The 15022-nt window shown below is 38.1% G+C and overlaps 1 protein-coding gene across 4 annotated transcripts in view; it reads right to left on the bottom strand.

Moving 5' to 3' along the window:
• BRWD3 (bromodomain and WD repeat domain containing 3) overlaps nt 1-15022 on the bottom strand; it is an 88516-nt gene that overhangs the window by 17649 nt on the left and 55845 nt on the right. For 3 of the 4 annotated variants that reach the window (XM_073360928.2, XM_073360929.2, XM_073360931.2), the window contains 13 exons: nt 13497-13646; nt 11587-11663; nt 10225-10402; nt 8878-8994; nt 8496-8603; nt 7067-7191; nt 6748-6830; nt 6060-6171; nt 3915-3976; nt 3656-3811; nt 2917-3037; nt 1726-1851; nt 1556-1637 (listed from right to left, as the gene is read on the bottom strand). In XM_073360928.2, coding sequence (XP_073217029.1) covers nt 1556-1637; nt 1726-1851; nt 2917-3037; nt 3656-3811; nt 3915-3976; nt 6060-6171; nt 6748-6830; nt 7067-7191; nt 8496-8603; nt 8878-8994; nt 10225-10402; nt 11587-11663; nt 13497-13646 — 1497 coding nt within the window. The remainder of the gene's footprint in view (nt 1-1555; nt 1638-1725; nt 1852-2916; nt 3038-3655; nt 3812-3914; nt 3977-6059; nt 6172-6747; nt 6831-7066; nt 7192-8495; nt 8604-8877; nt 8995-10224; nt 10403-11586; nt 11664-13496; nt 13647-15022) is intronic. The other variant, XM_073360930.2, reaches the window with a different exon arrangement.

Raw genomic sequence — 15022 nt, 5'->3', positions numbered from 1 at the left:
AGGACAGGGTAGGAAACTGCAGGGTTTGTCTTACACATTTTCATGTGTGCAAGAATGGCCGAGAGAGCCAGTTACCCCTCTTCCAGCCTCTGCCCATGCCAGTTTCTCTAGTTTCTCTTTATAAGGACTTGGCTTGTTTAATGGCAGTCTCAGCCATCCCCCTCCTTCATCATTTTCCTTCAGGAAGCTGCAGTATTTCTACTTCTTGGTGGAGTAGTGGGACCATTTGCTGGCCGCGTGGCCTGAGGTCACTGACAGGTGAAAGAGACACCAAAGCTTAAAGGGCATTAAGTGCTACTGCAAGGTCACACTACTATAGGTGTTCATGAGATCATGAAAATTAGAAGGGAAACGAAGACCCCTAAAAGCCAGTCTTGGCATCTAATTAAAGGAGGAACTGATTTTCATATTTTGGTATCAACTCCGAATGGCACAGACCCTGAACCTGCAAGGTACGCTGCCGACTTAAGTCAATGTCGCATTGTGTGGACACTGTGGTGCTCCCACCCAGAGCCCTTTGCAGGATCAGATCTTTATTACAGTAATTACTTGGATCAAGGGGCCCACAGATGTCAACTAGGGAGACTTTCCATTGGCTTCAATGAGGTTTGGGGCAGACGCTTAAACAGCGTGATTTTATTATTTTTCTGGGGTGGGGGTGGGGGGGCAGAGATTTGTTAAAGGAAAAAAAGATTTGCCACAACAGTGATTAGGACAAAAGTAACAACCACTCCTTTCTTACCCTCCAACACAATCGATCCACTGTATTCATTCTGGTCTGTTATAAAAAGCTATGAATGATGTGTAATGTTTATTCATTTGGTACAGATGTTCATCCAGCAATCAGTTTTCATTCAAAGATTTGAATAATAGATATATTGGGGAGAGGGGGTTGCAGAGGGTAGATGCAAATGATCATCATAAATGTGTCCCACTGTCAATGGCTCATACACCAGAGCCTGAAAGAACTAAAGGCAAAACTAGGAAGTTGTAGCTATGGGCAGTCACCACATCACAATGGAAAATGATACTCTGTAATATTCTTGAAAACTGCATTTTTTAAATAGATAAAAAAGGACAACAGTGTTACAACTTTGCAGCAGTTTCTGTTTATCAGTCATCTTTAAAAGGCAAAACCAAGAAATGAAAAAAAAGTAAAGTCTCAATACACAAAATCCACTATGGTGCCACTTGGAAGGTGGACAGATTGCAGAGAGATGACTGTCCACATGGTTTCTTTGGAGTGAATAATATAATATTGTTACCTCATGCATTTTCCCCCCCACTCTCAGCATTTCCTCTCCATATGAGAGTGAAACTCAGTCACTCAGGGAAGACTCAGATGGCTAGCCAGCCTCAAAGAATCAATCTTACTAAATGCGGAGAGTTTATCGTCCAAGACCATGCCACACTAGTTACATAACAACTATTCTTCTATCAAACCCCAAAGCGATTACACGTAAAAAAAAACCCATAAAAATCTTTAAACTCTGTCCATCTACTGAATAAAAAAAGAGCTAAGTATGCTTCTGATGATCATGCTTACTGCTCTTACCTCCTCCTCTTCATCAGTACTGCTTAGATCTTCTGCTTTCACTTTATTATATACATCCAATATATCAGTACAACTCTGATCCCTGCAGAGCAACAGGACAAGTCAAAATACATTTCAGAACTGGTTTAGAAACCCAGAAATGCTGGCATAAGGAAATACAAAGTACTCACCCAATATAGCGAAGTAAGACATCCGTTACAATTTTGGCTGCTTTAACTATAGGACTTTCTGGCTCATTGAAAGTCCTAGCATTATGCTCGATGTATCGAACCTCCCACATCAATGCTGAGATTCTCCTGAGTGAAGGGTGGGGAAGAGGAAAGAAAAATGTTACTTTCCTTTGGTGCCATAAAACTTAGTTAGAAAAGAGGTAGTCCTTGCAAGCCCAGCACCAAGACACAAAGCTTCTGTTCAGATGGCCTGGATGTCTGGCATTTGCCAGGTTGGCGGTGGCAGGCTCCATAGCCTATTACCTGGTAAGGGAACTCACATGCCAATCAACAATGAAAGGAATTGCCCCAGCTAGAAACAAATGCAGTGAAGGAACTTGGCTGAGTGGTCCCAATGGTAAACGTTGGGCCTCCAAGGGAAAGGAGATGGGGCTAATAAAGGTATTATTTGCTGCTGCCCCAAAATCAGCTCAAAAAGTTGAGATGCTACTAGATGAAGGCAAGATTATTGAACTCCCCCTAAGTTTGCTGCACTGGAAAGAAAATCTCAGGCGCAAGAGCGAGAAGAGGCGTGATCAAGCAAATCTGAACGGCTGCCGATATTTGCAGGATGGAAGACACAAGGCAGATGTCTCAGATCAGGAAAAAGAGCAAGGTCCAGAAATCTGGTTTTGTTTTTGCAACATGACAAAAAAAAAAAAAAAATCAAGACCTATTCTTTGAAGATGGGGTATGGAGTCTAAATCTTATGCTGTAGACCTGCTGAGGACACGGATTAGAGGAAGTGGCAATATTCACTGAAGTTATTTGTTGAGTTGCAATACATTCAGCTCACCAGATGATTCTAGTGCAGCGGTTCTCAAACTATGGGTCAGGACCCCAAAGTGGGTCATGACCACATTTTAATGGGGTCACCAGGGCTGGCTCAGATTTACTGTGACCCAGGACCAAAGCCTGAGGGCTTCAGCTCTGGGCATCAGGACTCAGTTTACAGGGGGGCTGAAGTCCTTGGGCTTCAACTTTGGCCCCCCCTACTAGGGGCTTGGTCTGACTCAGGCTTCAGTCCCCCCTTCCTGGGGTCGTGTAGTAATTTTTATTGTCCGAAGGGGGTCACAATGCAATTAAGCTGTTCTAGTTGGATACATGATAAAATACACAGGAATTTAAACATTAGATACAAATCAAACTGACCTATAAAATCTGTTTTCAAGTCTCCTCCTGATTGTGGTGAGGTCAGTTGGGTAAGCAACTACAGTGCAATACATGGGATAGGCACTAAGGTCCACTGGAACAGCAAAGGGGTTAGAAATATCTAGAAACAAAAAGATCAGAATCAGTTAGACTCCACAGATGACAACCCTGGCTGTATGGTAATAACAGAATTAGATCCCTTATAAAAAGAAAAATCCAGCAATCGTTGGCCCAACAATAAATATGTCTACAGTCATTTTGCTCAGTGAGCCATTCTGAATGCCCACGGGATGCAAATGAATTTCCCCTTGCATGAACTACTATATTTAAAAATGCATTTTTTGTTAAAAGCTGCATTTGAGATTTCCATGCCGGTAGCTGTTGCTGAAAACTGCCATCTCATATAAACCTTGAAGTATGGATGTCCAACGTCAGAAATTGTAAATAGGATTCCTTCCTTGTTTAACAGCATTTAAATAAAATAGTTTCATACCAACACTAGTTAAAACTAATTATATTTTGTTCATTAGGGACTGAGTTTAGCTCCCTTGCTATCATTAGACATGAATGGGAGCAGGATCAAGCCCTACAATGATGAAAGTGTACCTGCAAAGGGTACCTAGAGGAATAAGAGGCTATATCCAAAGTTTTTTGTTAAGTAAATTTCCCCCCGCAAAGAGTCATTTGACATCATGCTGATTTTCTTGATGCTCCTGTAATTTATTTCATGCCAACATACCAAGGGTCAGAAGATAATCAATTCCCTTAATAACTCGTTCACATTCTTCATCTCTGGAATGGGCCCCCCATTCTCCTTCTTGGGGTTTATACAGCAGAGATGTCAGTTCCTCTGGGGACACGGGAACTCCAGCACCAACCTCGTCTGGATAAGCAGCTAAAAGAAATGGGAAGGATTCAGAAACAGTAAGCCATTAATGTCATGCTGGTGTATAATTGTACTGACATGGAAATAATAATTAATTCAAAAGCATATTTACTTCCTTCTGGAACTGGTTCCATGTCCCATGGACTCATCTTTTCTCTTTCGTTGTTGTCCCAGCTATTTAAAACAAATGAAAACCATATTACATACATGCAAATATTTAATTTTTACCTATTTTCATTGATGCATGTAGGGTGTAAAATTTCTTCCAAAAGAGACTTGAAATAAAATGGCAGTGTGATCTTCCCAGAAGTATATTATAGATTGGCCAGAGTCACAAGTGGATCTCAGCTTCCCTTATGATTGGGATATTTCGATCCAGGGTTTTTCTTCAAGCCCATCTCTAATACATAGAGTACTGGTCAAATCTCAGCAATGTATCTGCCTTAGCAATGACAACAATTAATAAAACCTAATGTTTGGGAAGATTGTTTTTACAGCAGTCAATAACTATTACCACTAGGGAAAAAAGTCAAAACATTTTTGTAACCACTAACCACAGATTATTTTTGTAACCAGTGACTGATAAATTAGTATTTTTAACAAATGCTTTTGTCAGATGATATCTACCAGAAAAGGCTGTAATATAATAGCTACAGATCACTTTTGAGAATCCCAGTAGTGCTCCAGAACAACACAATATTTTGGTTACTACTACTAAATGAACAATGATACACAAGGAAGAAATCTGCACAGCCTCTGTAACAGAAAATGGTGCTTCTCCAATTTGGTAGCACACTTTGAGCAAGTCGACAAGAGAGTGGATAATGGAAAAATGGTTGATTTTATTTACTTGGACTTTTAAACAAATCCTTTGACTAAACAGGAGGCTATTAAGAAACTATTTTGTCATGGGATAAGGCACAGTCCTGCCATACACTAGCAACTGGCTACCATCACAAAAACAACACTCCCCCTCCCCCCGACATTCCAAAAAAGCCACCGTAGGGACAAATCCTTGTTTTTCAACGTGACAAAATGTTAACAGTAGGATGGCCCAAAGAACCACACTAGGATGGCTATTTTACACATATATTTAGCAATGATCTGAAAAAGCGGGGAAACAATGAGGTTACACAAATTGCAGATGACTCAAAATGATGTTAGTTAAAACTAAAGAAGACTGAGAAACACTAGAAGGATCCAACAGAACCAGGCCAATGGATAGCACAAGGTTAAATGAAATTCAGTGTTGACAAATGCAAGGTAATGCACATTGAACAACAAATCTGAACTATTCACACACATTGCTGGGTTTCAAATTAACTGTAACTATTCAGGTTAAAAGCCTGAGTTGTCACAGAATTCAACAATGTGCATGTGCAGCAAACAAAACGTTTCGCATAAATGAATGGAATAGACAATAATACTGTCAGTATTATCATGCCATAATACAAATCAATAGAATGCCCTCACCTGGAATATTGGCTCAGTTCTGGTCACCCCATCTCAAAAGAGATGACAGAAAAAGAAGGGGTCCAGAGACAGGTGATGAAAATTATTAGATGCAAGGAAAGACTTCCATATAAGAAGCAATTACAAAGACTGGGACTTGTTAGAAAGGAGACTAATAAAAAGGAGACATAGATGTACGCAAAATAACGAATAGTATACAGAGGGAATCTAATAAAAACTAATAAAAAGAAACTTTTTAAAAGACAACACATAATTCAACTGTGGAACTCACTGTCACATTATTCAGAAAGGGAATTCTACACTTTTGTAGACAATGAGAATGTCACGGTTACATTAGATAGGATTAATTTTTTTAAAACATTTAAAGCCTCATGCTCCAGCACATAAAAGACAACCATTGGCCAGAATAAAAATGAAACCTCCCCTATGAGCAGGTTATTTCATTACTCCCACTGCATGGTTACTTGCACCTTCTTCTAAAGTATTTGGTGCCACTGTCAGAAATAGGATACTGGACGAGAAAGATCTGGTAAGGCAATTCCAATGTAACAAGAACCAGGAACGCAGTGGTAGTTGTCTGGGGCTCTAATTCACATCAAATTTCACTAAAATCCCAAAATTATAGTTTTGGGAGTCGGTAGGTCACAAAGAAAGGGGGTCTGTTTGTTCATCTGAATTTTTTTCCCTTGATGCACACATGTAAGTTACATATAAATATGCAGAGGAGAAGAGACACATAAGTGCTTAGATATATCAAATATACTGCAACTACAGTAATCCTTACTGAACGCTGTAGCACTGGAAGGAACTATCAGGATATTCTGCCTGGAAAGGCTGCTGACTCTCCACCGTTCCAAACCACCAAGCATCATCTATTATACTGCGAAACCTATCCCCTGTAATTAAATTTTTTTTTAAAAAAAAGTTAAATTTAGCAATGGAGTAATGCACATAATAATTTATCTATTTCTTATGTAACAGCTAAAACACCTTACTTATATAATAAAGTAAATAATTTATAGGATTCTGTATGTCTACCGCATTCACCACAGCAGCATACAGAGGCCAAAAAAGACCAAAGAAGGGCATCTTTACATTTCTGGAGATTGACAGCAGATTTCCCCTAGCTTATCTGAGCATTCTAGCTTTATAATATAACAGTCGTGATCAGAAATCATTAATATGCAAATTGTAGAAGTGACAGACTATGATTTTTTTAAGTTTAAATGCTAGAAAATAAAACATAAGGTGTTTACATCAAGAGTGTGTTAGAATGCTCTCAAAGAGAGGACTGCACTTGAAAAATAATCAGTACATTTAAAAGTGAACAACCAATGACTTACAAGTGCCTCTTTCATTAAAACTGGGCAAATATTTACATTTTAGATTTAGAATAAAGACAATGAATTGCATCCTGTCCAATACTGGTATTCAGTATGCCAAACACACGGATGTGGTAAAATGGTACTTACCAATCTGCCAGTTCCTTTCTTTGGCTTCATTATAAAACTGATGCAGCACAAGGAAATCAATAACATCTGGCATATCATGGTACCTATAAAATAGCAGAAAACAATATTACTTCTAAACAAGACACTGCTCTCACAGCCATTGTTCTCATGTAATCCCATAGGCAATCTTTTTAGTCTTCAACTACCATTTCTTGTTCATTGCAGGAATGACAACTGCTTACACGAAGCCTTCAGCTGCAAGGAGATCAGAAAAAGGGGATTCTAGACGATTTGTAAGAATATTTGTTTTTTTGGAGAAATGATTCAGTCAGCTACTCACTTAATGGAAAAAGATTCTCCTGTCATTTTGCCTGAGATTGGATCTAGAAATGCAAGCTTCAAGCAGCAGAGTGTAGGAGGTCCGACTTCATATTTAATTCCTACAGTCTTCACAAGTTCTTGTTCCTAATTATCAGAACACAGTGTGGGTCAATATTTATATTATTATTTTATCTCGTTAAAAGCAGCATATTCACTCACATATATGCACAAAGAAAGGTATGTATTTATAAGATTACTTCCTCCTTCCAGCCTAGATACGTCTATCAATCATATGCTTCATTCCTAAAAATCCAAGAGCATAGTGGTCTCTCTAGCAAAGAAGGATGAGAGGGTACATGATACTCCTCCCCCCTAACATATTCCAGTAGGCTGGCCATAATTTGGTTAACTGCACTGGAAAGTGTATTGGGGGTGGTGCATTTGTTCTTCCAGAAGCAGTAGTGGCCCCAGGGGGGCATCTCTGGCCAACGCCACAACCTCAAAACCTTTGCACATCAGGAGGCAGCACTAGGGGAAGCAAAGTATGGTCTTTTTAAAAAGAAGATTTAGCATGAGCTAAATGAATGCCTCTGGAAGTGCTAGGACTTGAGGGGCAATACCTGTAGGCATTATGCCTCTATAAGGCTACGTCTGCACCTGGGATTAGGGGTGTGAGTCCCACCTCACGCAGACATGCTTATGCTAGCTCTCATCCAATGGGCATGTCAAAACCAGAAGTAGTGTTGTGGTGGCACAGGCTAACTGCTCCCGCGCGTAAACCCACCTGGATCCCATGGGTATGTTCTTGGGGCTGCCAGCTCATACCACCATGGGTACAATATTATTGTTAGTGCACTAGCTCAATGATAACCAGAACAAGTATGCCTACTTGAGCTAGGAATCACACCCTAGTCCCAAGTGTGGATGTAACTTAAGGGGAGTAGTTCTTTCCCATCCCTTTCAAATTGAAGAGGCCTTGGAAGACGCATAGTTGGCCCTAAACAGCCACCACTAATACAAATTTATATATATAGTTGGGATCCCTATTTGTTACTCTCAGGTTCTGAAACAATGAGCAGTATCTGTATGTTCATTCATTCTAAGAATGCTGAAGTGATTGTATTAACGACTTGAGAGTTGCTAGTTCTGTATGAGTTAGAATGCAAGAAAAGGTAATATTTCAAATTAGAGTTGTCTAACTTTTGTTAGTGAAGAATACCATTCTACGTAAACATCTTCCTTCAACTTGAATCTCCTACTGAGTTCCTACCATCAGTGATTGATTGATGTAGGTCATAAAAAAAATCTGTAAAGTTTGGTTTGCAAAGCAAAACTTTTTAAACAGCATTTTTCTTTTATTTGTTCACATTTGACTTTAATGCAGAAGTTAATGACATGATTCACAGATCGTGGAAGTTTTTTGTTTTGTTTTTTTTAAGTTGACTTACCCTGAGTTCTATTTTGTTCCATGGTTGTTTTTGCATGTTAACATTGTAAATTTTTGCCTTCCTTACTGCCCGTACATAAGCTTCATGACCTTGCCTAAAATATATAATCTTAAAGAAAAGAAAAGAGAATGTGTAGATTTCATTTTAGTCATACAGCTGATCCATGGGGTTATTTATTTATTTTTTTTTACAAAAAAAGATATCTACAAACAAGGATCATCCTAAATTCTATAGGATATTTCCATAAGGATTATTTTGTTGGAAAACACTCTTATTCTTCCTTCTGAGCAGCATGTTATTTATGTGTAGGCATCTGAAGCATCTTTATTGGCCTAGTTGAGGCCATTTCATCTGCTGTCAATGGGAACACGCACAACATTACCTCATCTCCCATTTGTGGGACAAAGGGTGAACGACGTGGTATGGTATCCAAGATCCACTGGGGTGCAAACCATTCTTCACTGGGTTCACCTTCCATCGAAAGTAATCCACTTGGTTTCTTAAACAAATTACATTACTTTTAGGGAACAAGCTGTAATTACTATTGGCAAGGCATGTGAGCAACTCATTATATAGAACAAAGCTCATTAAATATTATGAGCAAAGCAAATCGTGATATGCCAAGTCTCCAAGAAGATCAAGTGATCACCCATTATCATCAGTATAATGGCAGACTAAGGAAAGAATTAATTTCTTAAGATATATATAACAGGCCTAACAGCATGTTAAACAGCTGCTTCGACAAAAACCAAACATTCTTCAAGAGAAGCATATAATACAAAAATTAAAAATATGGAACTAACATAACTCCTTTAATGTCACAGTCCTTCCACTAACCCTTTGTAGTTCTATTTGGAACATAATTCAAAGTCAATAGGCTCACTTCAGGTGTGAATCTGACCCTTTACATTTGCCCTTTGAGATGAAGTTATACAAAAGGAAAGACGTAAGGGGTGCTAATCACTTGTTTTTTTCTTTTCCATCCTCTTCACCCCAAGATATACATAAAAGTAAAATAGACAGCTGAAAAATTTGACACCTTAAGGACTAAATCCCTCAGCTGTTCCAGAACATCCCTTGGCACAGCTGAGGTGAAACAAAAAGTGGCTCCAAGTCACCTTTGTGGCAAAGATCCTCAGGCTGGCTGGGAGTTGAACTGGCCCCTGGTGCAAGTTAAAGCATATTAATGGCTGCTCTGACTTACTTCTCATTTGTGGTGACTCCAAGTGACATCACACCAGTGGGGACTGCTGGAGCACAGTGAGTTCTGGTCCTACCTCTCCAATCCTCAAAACACTACATCCCTCCTCCTACGCATAGAGCATACTATGTTGGCTTTGCACTAGCCAGGGAAATCCTCAGACGAAAAAGGACCTTCATGTGGCCCTGGTTCTGGCCACACTTATTCAGAAAACACAAAATAACTTGGTCTGTAGTGAGTAAATATAAAGGTCTCTCTCACTAACCTACCTCTTTTATAAAAGTCTGTTCTTTTCATCATCCTAATTATAAATCACTAAAATATCAAAATTACCACTACACAACAATAGCATAACAAAGTTACATATCCAGAATCCTATTCTGTTTTATTTTAAAGTGAATTGTGACTACTGTGTTATCAGTCGTCTTTCATGCATTCTTGTTTATGAAAAAAATTAACTTGAAGACAACCATTGATGAAAGATTTATAGCCGTAAAGCCAAAAAGCCATTAAAAAAGAAAAGCTAACCTTTTTTCTAGTCTGTTTGGGTTTCCTTCGTTTCTCTTCCAATCCTTTAGCTTCCTTTAGATTTTCATCTTCAGAGCTGCTACAGATCTTCCGAGTCGCCTGTCTGGTTTGTCTCTTTGGAGGCTGGAGATTAATTCCAGCATCTGCTGTCCAGTCAGAATATTCACTTGAAGAATCACTGTAAATATTACAAAGTAAAAAGCTAAGAAACAAGATGTCAAGAAAACCATAACTCTGACTTTCACACAATACAGTCCTCGCCCTCATCCTGCAAGCTGCTCCATGTAGATGGGTTCCTGTGACTGTGAGGACAGCTAGCAGGATTAGAACTATATTCACATGAAGTCTATAGAAAGCCTAAATGGTGTATAATTTAGACATTCAGCATACTATTTCAGTTGAAAATTCATATACAAGCCAGAATTATATTTAACATTTGCATCATAGTAATGATTCCACTCATTCACAGAAGGCTGTAGGAACATATTTTATTGCCCTCGTGTTTTCACATCAATTCTTAATGGATTTATTCCTGGAATTTGTCAAAGTTTTAGTCTATATTAGTGGAGTCTTTAAATGTATACTGCTGACTTCCATAACATCACAGTAACGGACATACACTTTCTGATTTAATATGACCTTTCGTCCCTCCAAACACAGAAGGACAGTATTTTTTAAAAAATTCTAAAAATTATGCACAAAGGTATTTTGACAAATTCATTACAAAGAGCAGAACAGATCTGGCCACTTTAGCACAAAGCAGTCATTCTGTGTCAATGCTATTACTTCACTACTCAAATAATCAACTAACATTTGTGTTTTAGGTAACTGACTCACAAATATGAAAACGCTTCATTTTGCTGATCTACTTCATACTAGCTCCTAATCTTGCGCAGAGAACACAAAAAAACTGTATAGCGGATAAGAAAAAAAGAAGAAAGTCTTCAGACTAAAAAACATTTGGAAGTATAGGTCTTTCACACTGCTTTAACAAAAGGTAAGTGGTTTTATAAACACTTTTATAATTACTTGGTCAATTTCACTATTATACTTCCTAATTAAAGAGACAAATATTCTGTCCAGAGTGATGGAGCCTGTAAACTTCAATGGTGAGCAGTGCAGAGCACAAACATCTACTAAACAAGGTGAGAGTCTCCTCTTTACCTTAATCTCTCACAGAAGTAACAGATTTACTTATTTTATAGTGAAATATTTACTTATTTTATGGTGAAATAAGTCCTAGATACTTATTTCCATATTGTAGTCATGGCTCCAGAAATACCAACCGTCACGGTACGGCTTTCTAAGACTACATAAATCACAAGACAAAGAAGAAATATTTAGGAGGATAGGAAAAGCTACCTGGAACTGCTTTCACTTTGCCATACAGCCACAGCGTCGTCTACAGAGGCATCACTTGTGCCAACTGTTTCATCTTCCTGCATTAAAAACAAAAGAATCATGTTGTTATTCCTGCTGCCACATTTTCACCAAATATTTTCTCTTTCATATTATATATGCAGTAGTATCTCAGAGTTACAAACACCAGAGTTATGAACTGACCAGTCAACCACACACCTCATTTGGAACCAGAAATATGCAATCAGGCAGCAGCAGAGACAAAGAAAATAAACACACCACAAATACAGTACTATGTTAAACAGAAACTACTAAAAAAAGAGAAAGTATAAAAAAAGATTTGACAGTAAGGAAACGGTTTCTGTGTTTGTTTAATTTAAATTAAGATGGTTAAAAGCAGCACTCTTCTTCTGCATAGTAAAGTTTCAAAGCTGTATTAAATCAATGTTCAGTTGTAAACTTTTGAAAGAACAACCCATAATGTGTTGTTCAGAGTTAAGAATGTTTCAGAGTTATGAATAACCTCCACTCCCGAAGTTCTCCTATATTTGCCTGAAAATATCACGATGCAAACACCCGGATGACACGAGTTACACAACATGCCTCTCCTCACAAACCACTGCACCTTTGATAGCATGAGCTACTAAGGCGTGGGACAACACCCGCCCTCGAGGCATTCTAGAACCAAAATTTTATATATATAAATAAATTTTATATTTATTTTATATTTATTTATATATATATATTATATATATATATAAAAAATTCCACACCCCCTATAAAAATGTCCTTTAGGTCCTTTCAACCTCAGAAAACCTGACCCAAAATCCACAGGAAAGGGAAAGGCTGGACGTGGTCAGTGCACATCTGCTGACCCCAAATATATTCAGAGAATTCCAGTTACTGGTACATGACCATCATTTCTCCCTCACAAAGTTGCCTCTGCAGAACAGGTGGAAGAAGAAAAGCCTGATTTGGGAGGGGGGGGGGGGGATGCACATAGTCTTTAATGGTTCTTGCTTCTACTAAAGGTTTTTGGTCTGCAAGGCAAAGAGCTCCTCCAGTGGAGAGCTGCAAAGGCAGATGCATGAGGAAGAACTTCGTATCATCAAATGTTAAAACAATAAAAAAGTACTTAAAATGTTTCTTAAAAGCTTAAAAGGTATTAATTTCTAATATCTGAAACATATATCCATTAATACACAAGTATGGCCTTAATCAATCTACTAGTAAGCTTTTTCTTCTTGTCAGAATTCTGATAACTATGGTGAGCTTTTAACTGAGCATTTAATTCACATGTATTTTAGTGTTAAGTTACAGAGCAGGAGAAAGCAGTGAATATATACAATATGTATAATGTGTCTTATTTTACATGCTCCCCTTTCCTTGCTGAGAGGAAAAATTACATTTAATCTGTGAAACTTCCAATCCTTACTCTTGCCAGTATCAACCACTAACACCAATACAGGATCTTTAAAAGTTGCTGTACAGATGTACACAAAACCAACCTACTTAGTGACATCTACAGTACATGTACAATTTGAAGTCTACTATTTGCATGAAACACCAGAATAGCAAATGTTAGAAAGCAACGTCCAGGCCAGTTAAATTAACCTAACAACATTTCAAGACTTCCTAGCAGATGATGTCCATAAAACAATCCATTTTAACTAGATTTGAATACTTTTATATTTATATTTCTGCCAATTTAGGCACTGAAATAAAATGGTACATCTCCTTCCCAGACTGATTTAATAAAATAATGGCATGAATCCTAAAAACAACTGAATCAAATCCTTCTTCATAAAGGAAGAGGAAATCCTGAGTCTTAATGATAACACCTTTTTGAGAACATCTGTCATCAAACCACACAACCAAGGAACATATTGAAACAATTACTTGAGGTGTCATACCTCGGAGGAGCTTTCAGATTCTTCCTTTGTACGTGCATTTTGACTTGCTCCCTGCTGATTGTGTTCAATGGTGGAGCGTGTTTGGTAGGCATGCTGGCGTTTACGTTGGTTTCTTCTCAAAGATCGTCCACTGCCAGGTTGATAATCACTCTTTTGTTACGGAAGAAAAAAGACAAAGATTAGATTTTTTAACAGTTAAATATATCTATATACACTACAAAAACATGCCATATTAAAAGGACTGGATGCTGTCCAACTCTCAACAGAAAACCAGAAAATCTGGAGTTCGGGCTGAAATGCCATCCCTAACTTACTCTGGCTTGGCTATATTGCTCATATTGCCCATTGTTTTAAGAAGTGATTTGACCCTGAAAAATTGGTTATGCAAAAATACCACTTTCTTGCTGAACAGCTGTTCCCTGTGGTCTTGACTACAAAAAAGAAATGTACTATTCTAAGGACTGTGTGATTCCTCTAGCACACTTGTAAAATACATGTATAAAAATGCCACAAATCAAACTGTGAGATTAGACTTGCTTTCAACAAGTCTCTAAATACTGTTTCAGTCAACACCATTTCAGTACTTGTGTGGATGTAGCTTGCTAGCATAAAAGCACAAAAGGTTCACATAACCTTCCCACTACTGTTCAAGAAGAGAAAGCCTGCCCTCTATTACACCTGTCTAGTTCCAAAGAAAAACATAGGATTGGACATATGATTTTATTGATTACTCAGCAGCAGCAACAAAGCCAGCTTGATTTTCAGATCTCCGGTTGAGTTTTCAGAACTGGCACTTGGAAAAAGAACCTCATCTCTTTTACTTGTAACAAACATGAACAATGTGTGTTTTTTAACAAAGTAAAAGGTCTCCATCACTGAAAGCCCTTTTGGGCAGGAACAGTCTTTTTATTCTGTATTTGTACAGCGACTAGCACAGTGAACTTCTAGGCACTATGCTAATCCAAATAATAAATAATAATAATAATAATAATGGAGAGGAGGAAGACGAAGACTGAAGTTCCCTGAAAAGGGATCTTATCAGTTGCAATACTTACATACAATGGGTGAAATCCAGGCCCACTGAAACCAATGGGAGTTTTTTCAATGACTTCAGTGGGGACAGGATTTCATGCAATACAGACGTATTAAAAATGGTGTTTTGTATTTTAATTAATGGCACTTTTTAAAAAGCCCTTACAGCAGCGTGTGTGAATCAGTCTTTGAACGATATCAGTATCATCTGGTGGGTGTACAAAACAGATCTTTGATGTGGTATCTTAAACTGACTGTGTAATATGAACTGATAGAATAGTGCTGTTGCAATTTAGGGGCCTCTGTGCCCGAACACAGGGACTTCACATAGACCCCGGGGTTCATGACAGCAGTTGCAGAATAGAGAGACGTTATATGAACCCTTTTTAAAAAATGAGTAAAGTAGTTACACATATACAGCACTTAATTTGTCAAGCAGTCAGACATTTAAACTATTTTTCAATTTAAAATCTAACATTTGGTCCTCAAATAAA

Source organism: Lepidochelys kempii, chromosome 9, assembly GCF_965140285.1.
Source record: "Lepidochelys kempii isolate rLepKem1 chromosome 9, rLepKem1.hap1, whole genome shotgun sequence".
In the NCBI taxonomy this organism is placed as follows: Eukaryota; Metazoa; Chordata; order Testudines; family Cheloniidae; genus Lepidochelys; species Lepidochelys kempii.
This window is presented reverse-complemented; position numbering and strand designations above follow the sequence as displayed.